We start from the raw sequence: 15655 nt of genomic DNA, 5'->3' as shown, positions 1-15655 counted from the left end.
ATGCTTTCCCAGAATGATTTTGGCTTACTCTCAAACATTTTGGCATTTTTTCTTTATTTCAGCATTGTCAGCATTGGAGGTCCTCCTGGGTCTCCTGCCATAGTGTTTAATTTCATTCAAATGTCGATGGATAGTTTGTGCTGACACTGCTCTCACATTCTAATTATTAGGCAACAAGTGTTCCTAATAACTCTCGTTGCTGTTAAGCGTCCATTGTAAATGCACACCGAGTATAAATAAGTATGTCATATAGCTTTTACTATTCTCTCTTCTGTTTATAGGTTTTACTGGGACTTCACAATGCTGCTCTTCATGGTGGGAAACCTCATAATCATCCCTGTGGGAATCACTTTCTTCAAAGATGAGACCACCACACCATGGATCATATTTAATGTGGTGTCGGACACCTTCTTTCTTATGGACTTAGTCTTGAACTTCCGCACAGGTATTGTGATTGAGGACAACACTGAAATCGTTTTGGATCCTCAAAAGATCAAGCGCAAGTATTTGCGCACATGGTTTGTTGTGGACTTCGTATCTTCCATTCCTGTGGACTACATATTTCTCATTGTAGAAAAGGGTATTGACTCTGAAGTCTACAAGACTGCACGTGCTTTACGAATTGTGAGGTTTACTAAAATCCTCAGTCTACTTAGGTTACTTCGACTTTCCAGACTCATCCGATATATTCATCAGTGGGAAGAGGTAAGCGTTGTCGCTCCAATGCTTGAAACATTATTACGTTAAAATGGTTACAACAGAACAACAAACTTTGTATATATCAATAGTACAGACAAATATAAAAAACTTTGTACTATATCTTATCAGAGAAATCATCTTCCCACTTATTAGACACTTCATCTCCCATTGCCTCCTAACATGGTCATTCACTATGAAAAAAACAAACCAATTAAAGGTATGTATACACAGGCTCAGCCCAAAAGATAAAGATGGGTTCTTGTAGCAATGCTGGTGTAGCATCCTGTGTTAGAAAAAGTGAATACCAAAAGGTGTATTTACCAAATATTTGAAAAAATATAGCAGACTTTACTAAATGGCATACATGAATTATATAAATATACATTGGGGAAAATAAGTATTTGATCCCTTGCTGATTTTGTAAGTTTGCCCACTGACAAAGACATGAACAGTCTATAATTTTTAGGGAAGGTTAATATTATCATTGAGAGAGAGAATATCAAAAATAATATCCAGAAAATCACATAGTATAAATTATATAAATTTATTTGCGTTGTGCAGTGAGAAATAAGTATTTGATACCTATGGCAAACAAGACTTAATACTTGGTGGCAAAACCCTTGTTGGCAAGCACAGCAGTCAGACATTTTTTGTAGTTGATGATGAGGTTTGCACACGTCCTCTTTGCAGATCATCTCTATATAATTAAGATTTTGAGGCTGTCGCTTGGCAACTTGGAGCTTCAGCTCCCTCCATAAGCTTTCTATGGGATTAAGGTCTGGAGACTGGCTAGGCCACTCCATGACCTTCATATGCTTCTTTATGAGCCACTACTTTGTTGCCTTGGCTGTATGTTTTGGGTCATTGTCTTGCTGGAAGACCCATCCACGACACATTTTTAATGTCCTGGCGGAGGGAGGGAGGTTGTCACTCAGGAATTTACGGTACATGGCTACGTCCATTCTCCTATTGATGTGGTGAAGTAGTCCTGTTCCCTTAGCAGAGAAACACCCCAAAACATAATGTTTCCACCTCCATGCTTGACAGTGGGTGTAGAAATATGTTATATGATGATGTGGCCTCTAGGGGTCTCACTACGTTGATGTGTGTACTATAGAGTTTAAGAACTTGTTGGTTAGTTGTTGTTAGCAGACATCTTGTAATGGAGGAATGCTTTGCAAGTCTCATGTAATAAAAAGCCTAGCGATATCTAAGGAGTGTTATCCATGACAGGAAACAAATAACAGAACATGGTGGCAGCTGGGCACAGAACCTGCAAATCCTCAGAGCTTGTGTGAGGCTGGAATTGTACAGAGGATCACAGAGGATCACAGCACTTGTAAGTACAGATTCCCTGACATTACTGCAAAATGGAGACTGGTCTGAAGCCCCCTCAGGGACTGGATGTGACTTCATGTAATCTGTCCCAGACTTGGAGACATTGAAAGGAAGAGTTTATACTGTATGTGGATCTCACATTGGCCCCCAGTGATGACAAACGGAAAGTGAAGCTGTTTTATTACCTTATTGGGGAAAATGGCAGAGAATTAGCCCACACCTTACTCCCACACACAGACAACCTCCTTCTAGCAGATATTCTGCAGGCATTTGATAAGCACTGTGACCCAAAGAAGAATGAGACAGTGGAAAGATATAACTTTTTCACAAGACATCAGGAGGATGGTGAAAATGTGGACAGATATCTGACAGAGCTGAGGAGGCTGGCAACAACATGTGGTTTTGGAGAGATCAGGGACAGTCTAATCAAAAACAGAATGGTGTGTGGCATAAGAGTCAGTCGTCTCAAAACATGATTACTGAGAGAGGAAGATATGACTAGAGAAATGCATGCAAATCTGCAGGGCTGCTGAGCTATCAAAACACAACCTGAAGATGATGGCAGGCACCAGTGATATGATGATAAGGTACATGCAGTATCTATGAATGGAAAGACAAGACCAAGCTCCCCTATAAGCACTGTCCACTGCAAGTATTGTGGGAAAAGACATGAGAGAGACAAAACCAAGTGTTCCGCATATGGTGAAACCTGCAGATTGTGTGGAAAGAAGAATCATTTCTCAGCTGTCCGTAGGCAAGGAACAGGCAAACAGTACAGACAGCTTCACACTGTGACACCAGACACTGACAGTGCAGAGGACATTACATTGCTACAACTGTAGCCTGCAGCAGAGAAAGTCAATGTAGTCAGGCAGTCAGTAGGCAAGGATGCCAAGCAGCTTTATGCAACCTTCTTGTTGGATGAGAAGCCCATTAGATTTCAGCTGGATTGTGGAGTAAGCTGCAATGTAATTCCATCTGCTCTGCTGAACAAACAGGTTTCTATTGAGCCAACTGACAAGGTACTGGTGATGTACAACAAAAGTGTTCTGAAACTGATGGTACATGGTTACCACCACGCAACATGGTAAATTCAACTCTATAACTCTTTCTGTTACATGGGTTCCGTATTTTGAGCTTACATGTCCCCATTATTGGGAGTAAAAGCTGTTCAGGCAATGGACTTAATAAAAGTACAGTCTCAGAATATTATGCCTGTTGACGTTTCTCAGGATATACCAAATCCCAAACTAAATGCAGAGCACAACTTGGATATTCAGAAAATAAAAACGAAGTATGCTGATTTATTTGAAGGTGATGGGTGCTTTGAAGGTAAATATAGGCTAGAAATTGACAACACCATGCAGCCTACCAGATTACCTACAAGGAGAGTGCCTGTAGCTTTAATGCAACCGCTGAAAGTAGAACTGCAAGATTTACAGAGAAGAGGCATGATAGCACCAGTCCATAAGAGCACAGATTGGATCAGCAGTTTGGTCATAGTGCAGAAACCATTGGGCAAGTTAAGAATATGCATTGATCCTAATCCACTCAACAAGGCGCTGAAAAGAAATCATTACCCCATGCCGACATTAGATGATGTTCTACCAGATCTATCAAAAGCTAAAATATTTTCTGTAGGTGATGTGAAAAATGGATTTTGGCATGTGGCACTGACTGAAGAATCACGTTTATTGACAACATTTTTTTCACCATTTGGAGGCTTTAAATGGCTGAGAATGCCCATGGGACTAAAACCTGCTCCAGAGGTGTTCCAGCAGACATTAATGCAGGCTTTGGAAGGACTTCCTGGAGTGAAGACAATAGCAGATGATATACTAATAGTGGGAGAAGGTGAAGATATGAAATCTGCAATCAAGGATCACGATCAGAAGATGATACAGTTTGTGGACAGATGCAGAGCAAAACACATAAAGCTTAACTTTGAAAATGACAGAAGTGGCCTATATTGGACATCGTCTGACTTCAGTTTGAATTTGTCCAACGGTGTAAAAGTGGATCCTGAAAAGGTGAGAGCAATACAAGATTTGCCTACCCCTACTGATGTTTGTGGAGTACAACGATTTTTGGGCATGGTATATTATCACTCCAAATTTTGCAGTCATCTGTCAGACATGTGTGAGCCACTGAGACAGCTAACCCACAAAGATGTGCTCTGGGAATGGACGGAAAGCCAGGAGACTGCTTTCCAATCAGTAAAGAAAGCCACTGCAGATGCAGCAACACTAAAGTATTTCGATCCAGATCAGGGGCGTAACTAGAACTGATTGGGCCCCATAGCAAATTTTTAAACGGGGCCCCCTTAAAGACACACCCCCTTCAAGACACACACCCTTACTGATAATGCATTCTAGAGTCACATTAAGTAACAGAATTAGAAATAATGCAACACAATTATTCCTAATCCTGTAACTCAGTCAATACAATCAAATTAGTTAAGCATTGATAATTTTATATTTTAAGTTGCTGACCCAACACTACATGGTATACAGCACCCAGCGCCCAGCAGCACCTGGTATATAGCACCCAGCACCACCTGGTATATAGCACCCAGCACCACCTTGTATATAGCACCCAGAACCACATGGTATATAGCACCCAGCACTACCTGGTATATAGCACCCAGAACCACATGGTATATAGCACCCAGCACCACATGGTATATAACACCCAGCACCACATGGTATATAGCACCCAGCACCACATGGTATATAGCACCCAGCACCACATGGTATATAGCACCCAGCACCACATGGTATATAGCACCCAGCACCACATGGTATATAGCACCCAGCACCACATGGTATATAGCGCCCTGCACCACATGGTATATAGTGCCCAGCACCACATGGTGTATATTTACCCGGTAGCCCGCCAGGCCAGACAGAGCCTGCCCCTGAGCCTCCCTCCGTTATACTCAGTCACCTCTCTCTCTGTCTCTTGCAGCCCCCGGCCGGTGCTTGTTCCATCTTCTCATCTCAGCAGTGTTCTTCCTACTTTCAGCATCCACGTGGTGCCGCTCATTACGTATGCGCATAGGTAATGAGCGGACGCTGAAAGCAGGAAGAACACCGGAGAACTGAAGATGGAATAAGCACCAGCCGGGGGCTGCAAGTGCAAGAGACATGCATTGCTAGGCGAGGAGTTGTAGTTAATTGCACTACCCGTGTAGCGCCGATTGGAGCTGGGGACCCGGTCCCCCTTCGGCTGCTACCCCGGTAGTTACGCCACTGATCCAGATCAAGAAGTAGTGGTACAATGTGATGCTTCAGAAAAAGGCCTTGGAGCTACATTAATGCAGAACAAACAGCCACTCACGTTTGCAAGCAGAGCCCTTACAACAACAGAGCAGGATATGCTCAGATTGAGAAGGAACTACTGGCTGTGGTATTTGGGATGGAGAATTTTCACCAATACACCTATGGTCGACGGGTAAAGGGGCCTTTACACATAGCGATATCGCTAGCGATATCGCTAAAGCGTCACCGATTTTGTGACGCAGCAGCGATATCGCTATGTGTGATACTTACCTCCGACCAGCTCCCCCGCTGTCTGTCGCTGATCGCGCGAGATCGTGCAGCTCCATTTCTCGTCGGGCGCTTCCTGCTGGGCTTCCTGCTGGCGGCGACAAGTGACGCGTGGATGTGGGCGGGAGGGCGTCAGGATCGCCGAGTCTGAAAGGTAAGTAACGACCGCTGCTGCGTCGCTACATCACTGTGAGATCTGCCTGTGTGGCAGCTCAGTAGCGACCATTTAGCGATGCACCAGCGATCCTGACTGGGTCGTATCATTGTCGGGATCGCTGGTGCATCGCTAAGGGGCCTTAAGAGTACAGTCGGATCACAAACCTTTGGAGAGCATTACAAAGAAACCACTACTAAATGCCCCAAAGAGACTACAGCGCATGCTGTTACGACTTCAGAAATATGATTTTGAGATCGGGTACTGTCCGGGAAGAGACTTACTGATTGCAGATGCGCTGAGCATCACAAATGATGAGGAGAAAGACATTGAAACCATCAATATGTGTAACTACAGTGGGGAAAAAAAGTATTTAGTCAGTCAGCAATAGTGCAAGTTCCACCACTTAAAAAGATGAGAGGCGTCTGTAATTTACATCATAGGTAGACCTCAACTATGGGAGACAAACTGAGAAAAAAAAATCCAGAAAATCACATTGTCTGGTTTTTTTTCATTTTATTTGCATATTATGGTGGAAAATAAGTATTTGGTCAGAAACAAGCAATCAAGATTTCTGGCTCTCACAGACCTGTAACTTCTTCTTTAAGAGTCTCCTCTTTCCTCCACTCATTACCTGTAGTAATGGCACCAGTTTAAACTTGTTATCAGTATAAAAAGACACCTGTGCACACCCTCAAACAGTCTGACTCCAAACTCCACTATGGTGAAGACCAAAGAGCTGTCAAAGGACACCAGAAACAAAATTGTAGCCCTGCACCAGGCTGGGAAGACTGAATCTGCAATAGCCAACCAGCTTGGAGTGAAGAAATCAACTGTGGGAGCAATAATTAGAAAATGGAGGACATTCAAGACCACTGATAATCTCCCTCGATCTGGTGCTCCACGCAAAATCCCACCCCGTGGGGTCAGAATGATCACAAGAACGGTGAGCAAAAATCCCAGAACCACGCGTGGGGACCTAGTGAATGAACTGCAGAGAGCTGGGACCAATGTAACAAGGCCTACCATAAGTAACACACTACGCCACCATGGACTCAGATCCTGCAGTGCCAGACGTGTCCCACTGCTTAAGCCTGTACATGTCCGGGCCCATCTGAAGTTTGCTAGAGAGCATTTGGATGATCCAGAGGAGTTTTGGGAGAATGTCCTATGGTCTGATGAAACCAAACTGGAACTGTTTGGTAGAAACACAACTTGTCGTGTTTGGAGGAAAAAGAATACTGAGTTGCATCCATCAAACACCATACCTACTGTAATGCATGGTGGTGGAAACATCATGCTTTGGGGCTGTTTCTCTGCAAAGGGGCCAGGACGACTGATCCGGGTACATGAAAGAATGAATGGGGCCATGTATCGTGAGATTTTGAGTGCAAACCTCCTTCCATCAGCAAGGGCATTGAAGATGAAACGTGGCTGGGTCTTTCAACATGACAATGATCCAAAGCACACCGCCAGGGCAATGAAGGAGTGGCTTCGTAAGAAGCATTTCAAGGTCCTGGAGTGGCCTAGCCAGTCTCCAGATCTCAACCCTATAGAAAACCTTTGGAGGGAGTTGAAAGTCCGTGTTGCCAAGCGAAAAGCCAAAAACATCACTGCTCTAGAGGAGATCTGCATGGAGGAATGGGCCAACATACCAACAACAGTGTGTGGCAACCTTGTGAAGACTTACAGAAAACGTTTGACCTCTGTCATTGCCAACAAAGGATATATCACAAAGTATTGAGATGAAATTTTGTTTCTGACCAAATACTTATTTTCCACCATAATATGCAAATAAAATGAAAAAAAAACAGACAATGTGATTTTCTGGATTTTTTTTTCTCAGTTTGTCTCCCATAGTTGAGGTCTACCTATGATGTAAATTACAGACGCCTCTCATCTTTTTAAGTGGTGGAACTTGCACTATTGCTGACTGACTAAATACTTTTTTTCCCCACTGTATCTTGCAGTGTCAAAAGAAAAGTTGAAGCAAATCCAGACTTTCACAGAGAAGGATAAAAGTCTCCAGAGTTTAAAGACTGTCATGTTGCAGGGCTGGCCAAAATACAAGCAACATGCTCCAAGGGAAGTTTCACCATTCTTCCACATAAGAGATGAATTGTCAGTGCAGCAAGGAATCATCTTTAAAGGAGACAGGGTGGTTATACCAGAAGTTCTCAGAAGAGACATACTGAAAACATTGCACTCTTCTCACTTAGGTATGGAAGGATGTCTACGTCGAGCGCGAGAATCTGTTTATTGGCCAGGCATAAATGACCACATTAAAAATTATATAGCACAATGTGAAATATGTGCATCCTGCAGTGATAAGCAACCAAAGGAGACTTTACAACCACATGAAATTCCACATAGGCCATGGTCAAAAATAGGAACGGACTTGTTCACATGAAATGACAAAGACTACCTGATTACAGTGGACTATTTCTCTAACTTCTGGGAGGTTGATTTGTTGCAGGACACAAGGGCGATAACTGTGATTAAAAAACTCAAGGCCCATTTTGCCAGGTATGGCATTCCAGATATCGTTTTCTCGGACAATGTGGCGCAGTTTACTTCGGAAGAGTTCAAAACCTTCAGTAAGAAATGGGAATTTGAACACCAGACGTCATCTCCCAGATATCCTCAGAGTAATGGGAAAGCAGAGTCAGCAAAACAAGCAGGTACTGATGTATATCTGTCTATACTGGATCATAGAAACACACCCACCCAAGGCCTAGACAGCAGTCCGGCACAGAGGCTCATGAGTAGGCGTACAAAGACACTCTTACCAACTGCTAGTCATCTGTTAAAGCCAAAGTTGCTGGGAAACATCAAAGCTAAATTACAGAGGAATCAAGATAGGCAAGCTTTCTATTACAATAAAACTGCAAAGGATCTGCCTGAGCTTCAGAGAAATGACAACATTCGGCTGCAGCCAAGCAGCACATTTGACAAACATTAGCAAAAGGCAAATGCTGTCCAGAAACTAGAACCTCGGTCCTACGAAATTCTAACAGAGGAAGGAAGAAGACTAAGGAAAAATCGGAGATATCAGAGGAAATCACAAGAAAGAGATGATTCATGGCCTTTTGAGCAGTATCCTAACACCCAATACAACAAGGCAGCAAGTACAAGTCAAGTACCAACAGGGACAGCTGACCATCAGGGTGAGGATTCTGGCCAGAGACAGGCAATATCAGAAGGCATATTACCAGAATCAGAAGAACTACCAGATGTAGACAGTGACACATCTTATGTTACTAGAGCTGGCAGAATTATCAGAAAGCCGGCGCACCTCAAGGATTATATCTAACTGGACTTATTATGTTATAGCTCTAGCTTGGTCATGGTATACCTTGTTTTATTAATTTTATTGTTCTTCCAATTAAAAGAGAAATGATGTAGCAATATGTTATATGGTGATGTGGCCTCTAGAGGTCTCACTACGTTGATGTTTGTACTATAGAGTTTAAGAACTTGTTGGTTAGTTGTTGTTAGCAGACATCTTGTAATGGAGGAATGCATCACAAGTCTCATGTAATAAAAAGCTTGGAGATATCCAAGGAGTGAGATCCATGAAAGGAAACAAGTAACAGAACAGTGGGGATGGTGTTTTTGGGTCATAGGCAACATTTCTCTTCCTCCAAACACGGCGAGTTGAGTTAATGCCAAAGAGCTCAATTTTTGTCTCATCTGACCACAGCACCTTCTCCCAATCACTCACAGAATCATCTAAGTGTTCATTGGCAATCTTCAGACGGGCCTGCACATGTGCCTTCTTGAGCAGGGGGACCTTGCGGGCACTGCAGGATTTTAAACCTTTACAGCGTAATGTTACCAATGGTTTTCTTGGTGACTGTGGTCGTAGCTGCCTTGAGATCATTAACAAGTTTCCCCGTGTAGTTTTAGGCTGATCTCTCACCTTCCTCATGATCAATGATACCCAACGAGGTGAGATTTTGCATGGTGCCCCAGATCGGTGTGGACTGACAGTCATTTGTTATTTCTTCCATTTTCTTACTATTGTACCAACAGTAGCCTCCTTCTCACCCAGCGTCTCACTTATAGTTTTGTAGCCCATTATAGCTTTGTGCAGGTCTACGATTTCTTGTCCCTGACATCCTTATGAAGCTCTTTGGTCTTGCCCATGTTGTAGAGGTTAGTCTGACTGATTGCGACTGTAGAGACAGTAGTCTGAGCCTGATATAAAAAAAAACTCTAGTAATATTTTCAATTTGTCTTCGTATAATTTAACACGAGATGAACAAGTACTATTATCTAAAGGACTCTCCTTTTGTCCCACCAGTAAAACTAATTAACTCTTTCTGGACCTACAAACCTTTGTAAGAAAACTAACTTTAAAAAGACATTTTGCTATGAATAAAAATAAATGCAATAAGATAATAGATAATGATCAAACTGTTGATTTTTTTCATCTTGATGTACCTGTACGATCCAATTTTTACCCTTTGGAACTTAGGGGCCACCATATAAATGTCTTTAATGATATTGTATCCAAGCAATTAAAAGAACTATCTGCCAGCAACAAGATACCGTAACTAAAGGGAGTGTTAATAACTTAACAAAAAAAGAAAAAAATGCACTAAAATCGCTCGCCCAAAATAACAGTATAATAATTAGATCAGCAGACAAGAGTGGGGGTATTGTAATTCATGATCGCGACGTTTATTGCAAAGAAGCCATTAGGATTTTGTCAGATAGTTATTATTATGTTACCACCACTATGGATGAGCTCTTGAAATCAGAAGAAGAATATAATGAATACATTAAGAGAAACATTAACATGGGAATTTGAGAGAAAGAAATTTATTTTCCTTTTCATCTAAAAGACCCTAGTATTCCATTTTTTATTTACCAAAAATTCACAAGGATCATCAAAACCCCCAGTGGTAGACCAATAATATCAGGTATTAATTCCCTAACTAGTAATTTAGCTGCATATATTGACAAAACTATGCGCATACATGTTAGCAACTTGAACAGCTATTTACGGGACTCTACCTATTTAATCCAACTTTTGAAAGAAATTCAATGGAAAAATGAATATATTTTTGTCACCATGAATGTTTCTTCTCTATACTCTAATATCCCACATGATATTGGTTTATTATGCTTTGGAAAATACCTCTCCACCGATAATAGATTATCCAGCGACCAAAAATCATTTCTCTTGGAAGATCTTGAATTTATTTTAAAGAATTTTTTTTTTTACTTTTGAAGGGGTTTTTTATTACCAGATAAGGGGCACTGCGATGGGCACGAAGGTTGCACCAACGTATGCTTATCTTTTTATGGGGGTCTTTGAGGGTATTTTTATAGATATTTGTGATTCTTCGGATCAACTAATTTTTTACCAAAGATTTATCGATGACCCTTTCTTCAGTTGGAATAATGCCAGTTATGATCTAGATATTTTTATTTCTCACATTAATAACAACAATTGGGGTCTCTCTCTCCTACGTATAAAGCACAGAATATTAATTTTTTAGACATTAATATTTTTATTGAAAATGTCATTTCTACCAAGACATATTTTAAGGAAGTGGACAAGAACATTTACATTCATTATAAGAGTGGACACTATATAAAATGGTTAAATAATATTCCTAACAATCAATTCCTTAGAATTAGAAAAAATTGTACTTTTGAGAAAGATTTTATTGAACAAGCACATGTCTTACAAGAAAGGTTCTCTGTCCAAAAATATCCAGATAAATTGATAAAGCGGGCTTTTAAGAATTCATTGTCTACTAATCTAAATTCTCTTTGAATGAATAAAACTAAGTAATAAAAATGAAATGAACAATAATTTTACAATGAATTTTGTTAAAGATATAATTCTCAGCACAGAGAAATTAGGATGATCCAGGAAAAAAATTGGCATATCCTATTAAATGACCCCATTTTAAACAGCTGCATACCTAGGAACCCAGGAATTACATTTAAAAGAGCACCTACTGTAAAAAATATTCTAGCTCCCATTCGATTGAAAACCAAAAGAAAAATAGATAAAACCGCATCAAGATTTGGGATTTTTAAATGTGGATCTAGAAATTGCCTATGTTGCCATTTAATTAATCATGGCTCTACTGACTTTATTTCAACAGTGACTAAATAAAAATTTCCCATAAAACAGGTCCTAAGTTGTACTACTGACTTTGTGATATATCTAATTGAGTGTAAATGTGGGAAACAGTACATTGGTAGGACTATTCAGCCCCTACATTTAAGGCTCAATTTACATCGTCATAATATTAAGAAGGGTTTTTTGTTACATGGACTTTCTAAACATTTTTTAACAGAACATAATAGAAACTATAAAGAACTGAGAATTAGGCTATGTACCAACGTTGCAAAAAAAATAATAAAAAAAAATAAAAAATCGTGATATTCTCACCTTCTGGCGTCCCGCCCAGAGTCCCTAGGCCTCAGCGATGCCTTGCGACTAAGACCTTTGATGACGTAGTGGTCTCGCGATACTGTAGCTGTCTCGCGAGACCGCTACGTCATCAGAGGTCCTTGCTGCAAGGCATTACTGGGAACGGGAGTTGGCGGGAGCATCGGTAAGGCTGCACGGGACGCCGGAAGGTGAGTATAACAAGATTTTTTTATTTTATTTCTTTTTTTTACAGGGATATGGTACCCGGGCCCTGGAGGACATTCTCCTCTCCTCCAGACCATGGGTACCATCCGCACATGATCCTCTTACTTTGCGCATGGTGGGCATAGCCACATACGGAAAAGGGAGGGAATATACGGGTGCTGTCATGGACTCCGAAAAACACCGTTTACCGGTGAGTAACTAAGACTTTATCGGTCGTCCATGACAGCACCACCTGAGAGAATTACAGAGAGTAAAACTATTTAGGGAGGGACTACAGCTTGCAGTACCCTTATACCAAAAGAGAGGTCTGTGGAAGCACCCAAGTCTAGCCTATAATGACTATAAAAGGTGCTCAGAGAGGACCAAGTAGCCGCCTTACATATCTGGTCAATGGACACTTCTGATCTTTCGGCCCACGAGGTCGCCATGGTTCTGGTGGAATGCGCCCTCAGCTTCCGGGGTGGCGACCTGCCTTTTGAGGTGTATGCTATTGAGATCGCTTCTCTAACCCACCTGGCTAGTGTACTTTTTGACGCTCTACAACCTTTCCTAGGGCCTTGATGAGAGACAAACAGGGCATTATCTTTTTTCCAGGGATCGGTAACTGCCAGATATTCTATGAGGCATTTCCTAACATCCAAGGTGTGAAGTTTCTCTTCCTTCTCATTAGCTGGATTAGGGAGGAAAGATGGAAGGACTATCTCCTGTGTCCTATGAAAGCTGGAAACTACCTTATACGCCAGATCAGGTCTGAGTATTACCCTATCATCCTTGAACTGTATATAAGGAGGACGTCTAGATAATGCCTGGATGTCGCTTACCCTACGAGCTGAGGTTAGAGCTACCAGGAAGGCTACTTTGAGGGACAGGTTCTTTATGGAAGCTGATGAGATAGGTTCGAATGGGGCTTCTGTCATAGCCGTGAGGACTAGGTTCAAGTCCCACGGCATGAATCTATCTTTCGCTATTGGCCTGGATCTACCTGCTGCCTTAATGAATCTACTGATCCAGTAATTACCCGCGATGTTGCAGCTAAAGAGGGCCCCCAAGGCTGATACTTGTACTTCAAGGGTACTAGTGGAGAGCCCCATATCCAGACCTTTCTGAAGAAACTCTAAGATTTGGTTTACAGGTGCTGAAGCGCCAGTGACCACTCCAGAGTTCTGCAGGAATTTTTTCCAAATTCTGACATAGATTTTGGTAGTGATGACTTTTCTACTTTTAAGTAGGGTGTTAATCAGGCCTGGGGAGAAGCCTTTTTCTCTCAGCAGTGTCCGTTCAAACTCCACGCCGTCAGATGTAGGCCAGCCACCTGAGGATGGAACACTGGGCCCTGGGATAGGAGATCCGGGATGTCCGGAAAGACCCAAGGGTCGGACACCGACATGGTCCTGAGGCAAGAAAACCAAGCCCTCCTGGGCCAAAATGGAGCGATAACTATCACCCTTGCTCTGTCTCTCCTGATTTTCTTCATCACCAGGGGTAGTAGCGATAGGGGAGGGAAGGCGTATGCTAGCCCGAAGTCCCACTTTATCAGAAAGGCATCTACCACCAGGGGGTTCTCTCTGGGATTTAGGGAGCAAAATTGTTTTAATTTTCTGTTTTCCCTGGTAGCAAAGAGGTCTACCTCTGGTTGTCCCCATTTTTGTACAATTAGGTCGAAGATGGAGGTGCTTAGGGACCATTCTCCTTGTTTTAGTGGATTGCGGCTTAGGAAATCTGTGATATTTTCCTTCCCTTTTATATGTAGAGCTGTTAAAGATTGAAAATGCTGCTCTGCTAGCCGGATTAGCCGTTCTGCCACATTCATCAGGGGTTTGGAACGAGTCCCGCCTTGGTGGTTGATATAAGCCACGGTGACCTGATTGTTGGAGAACACTCGCACAAGATGGCCCTGTAGATACACAAGTAGCTCCTTAGCTGCCTGCTCTACCGCTGTCAACTCTTTCAGATTAGATGACATTTCTATCTGATGATGCTCCCATAGGCCCTGTACCAGAATCTCACCCATATGAGCCCCCCAACCGGAAGGGCTAGCATCCGTGGTGATTATGCGGGATATGTCATACTCCCAGGGGACCCCTTTGGATAAATTATCCTTGACTAGCCACCACTCTAGGGACTCCCTTGTGTTTCGGGACAAGGTTAGCTGGCCCTCTAAGTAACCCTCAAGGATTCTCTGATGCCTTAAGACCTCGCCCTGCAGTTTTCTTGTATGAAACTGTGCCCACTGGACTGCCGGGATACAGGACGAGAGGGAACCCAGAAGGGACATGGCTTTCCTGAGGGACATGGTAGGGTTATTGGAAGCGTTCAGGACCTGATAGTGTAGGCGAACAAGCTTCTCCGGGGGCAGACGGCATTCCTGTTTCTCAGAGTCTAGGATCAGGCCCAAGAATTGTTGGACTCACCAGCTGTAACCGAGACTTTTTAATGTTAAGCAGCCATCCTAACCCCTCTAGGGCAGACATTGCCCTTTGTAGTTGTTCCAGACAATGTTTTGCTGTTTTCCCTACGATCAGGAAGTCATCTAAGTAGGGGATCACAAGAATGTCTGATTCACGTAGATGGGCCATAACTTCTGCTACTACTTTGGTAAACACACGGGGAGCGACTGCCACCCCAAAGGGGAGGGCCGCATATTGGAAATGTTGGACTGACCCATCCAGCTGAACCGCCACTCTGAGAAACCGCTGATGAGCTGCATGAATGGGAATATGGTAGTAAGCGTCTTTTAAATCTAACACCACCATAAAACAGTTTTGAAACAGTAATTTTATTGTTGATTTAATTGTCTCCATCTTAAACGGGCGTATGACCAGGAATTCGTTGAGGGATTTAAGGTTTATTATAGTCCTGAAGGACCCGTCTGGTTTGCAGACCAGGAACAGGGGGGAGTAAAACCCTTTCCCCGTTTCTCCCTCTGGGACCACCGTTAGGACCCTCTTACGGCAGAGATCATGCACCTCGGCCTCCAGGGCAGCTTGTTCTGGTGTGGAAGACCTGAGCGGGGTGACTTTAAATCGATCTTGGGGGACCCGGGCGAATTCTAGGCGTAGACCCGCAGCTATCACCCCCAGTATCCATTTACTATTGGAAATCAAGGACCAGGCTGGGTAGAAGGCAGCTAGTCTCCCCCCTACCGGGGCAACTAGTCATTGGGGTGGTTTTTTAGTGTCACGTGCTGGACCTTCTTGACGCCCCCCTCCTCCGAACATGAAACCTGTACCTCTCCTTCTTTTGTCCTCCCATCTGCCCTGATCTCTGGACGGCCTTCTACGGAAATAGCCT

General features: G+C 42.8%; 1 protein-coding gene across 1 annotated transcript in view; it reads left to right on the top strand.

Moving 5' to 3' along the window:
• Window positions 1-15655, top strand: part of HCN2 (hyperpolarization activated cyclic nucleotide gated potassium and sodium channel 2) — a 223488-nt gene that overhangs the window by 111131 nt on the left and 96702 nt on the right. The window contains exon 2 of the mRNA XM_073586288.1: window positions 282-705. Coding sequence (XP_073442389.1) covers window positions 282-705 — 424 coding nt within the window. The remainder of the gene's footprint in view (window positions 1-281; window positions 706-15655) is intronic.

This window comes from Dendrobates tinctorius, unplaced genomic scaffold (assembly GCF_039654945.1).
Source record: "Dendrobates tinctorius isolate UK_male_01 unplaced genomic scaffold, ASM3965494v1 ptg000092l, whole genome shotgun sequence".
Taxonomy (NCBI): domain Eukaryota; kingdom Metazoa; phylum Chordata; class Amphibia; order Anura; family Dendrobatidae; genus Dendrobates; species Dendrobates tinctorius.
This window is presented reverse-complemented; position numbering and strand designations above follow the sequence as displayed.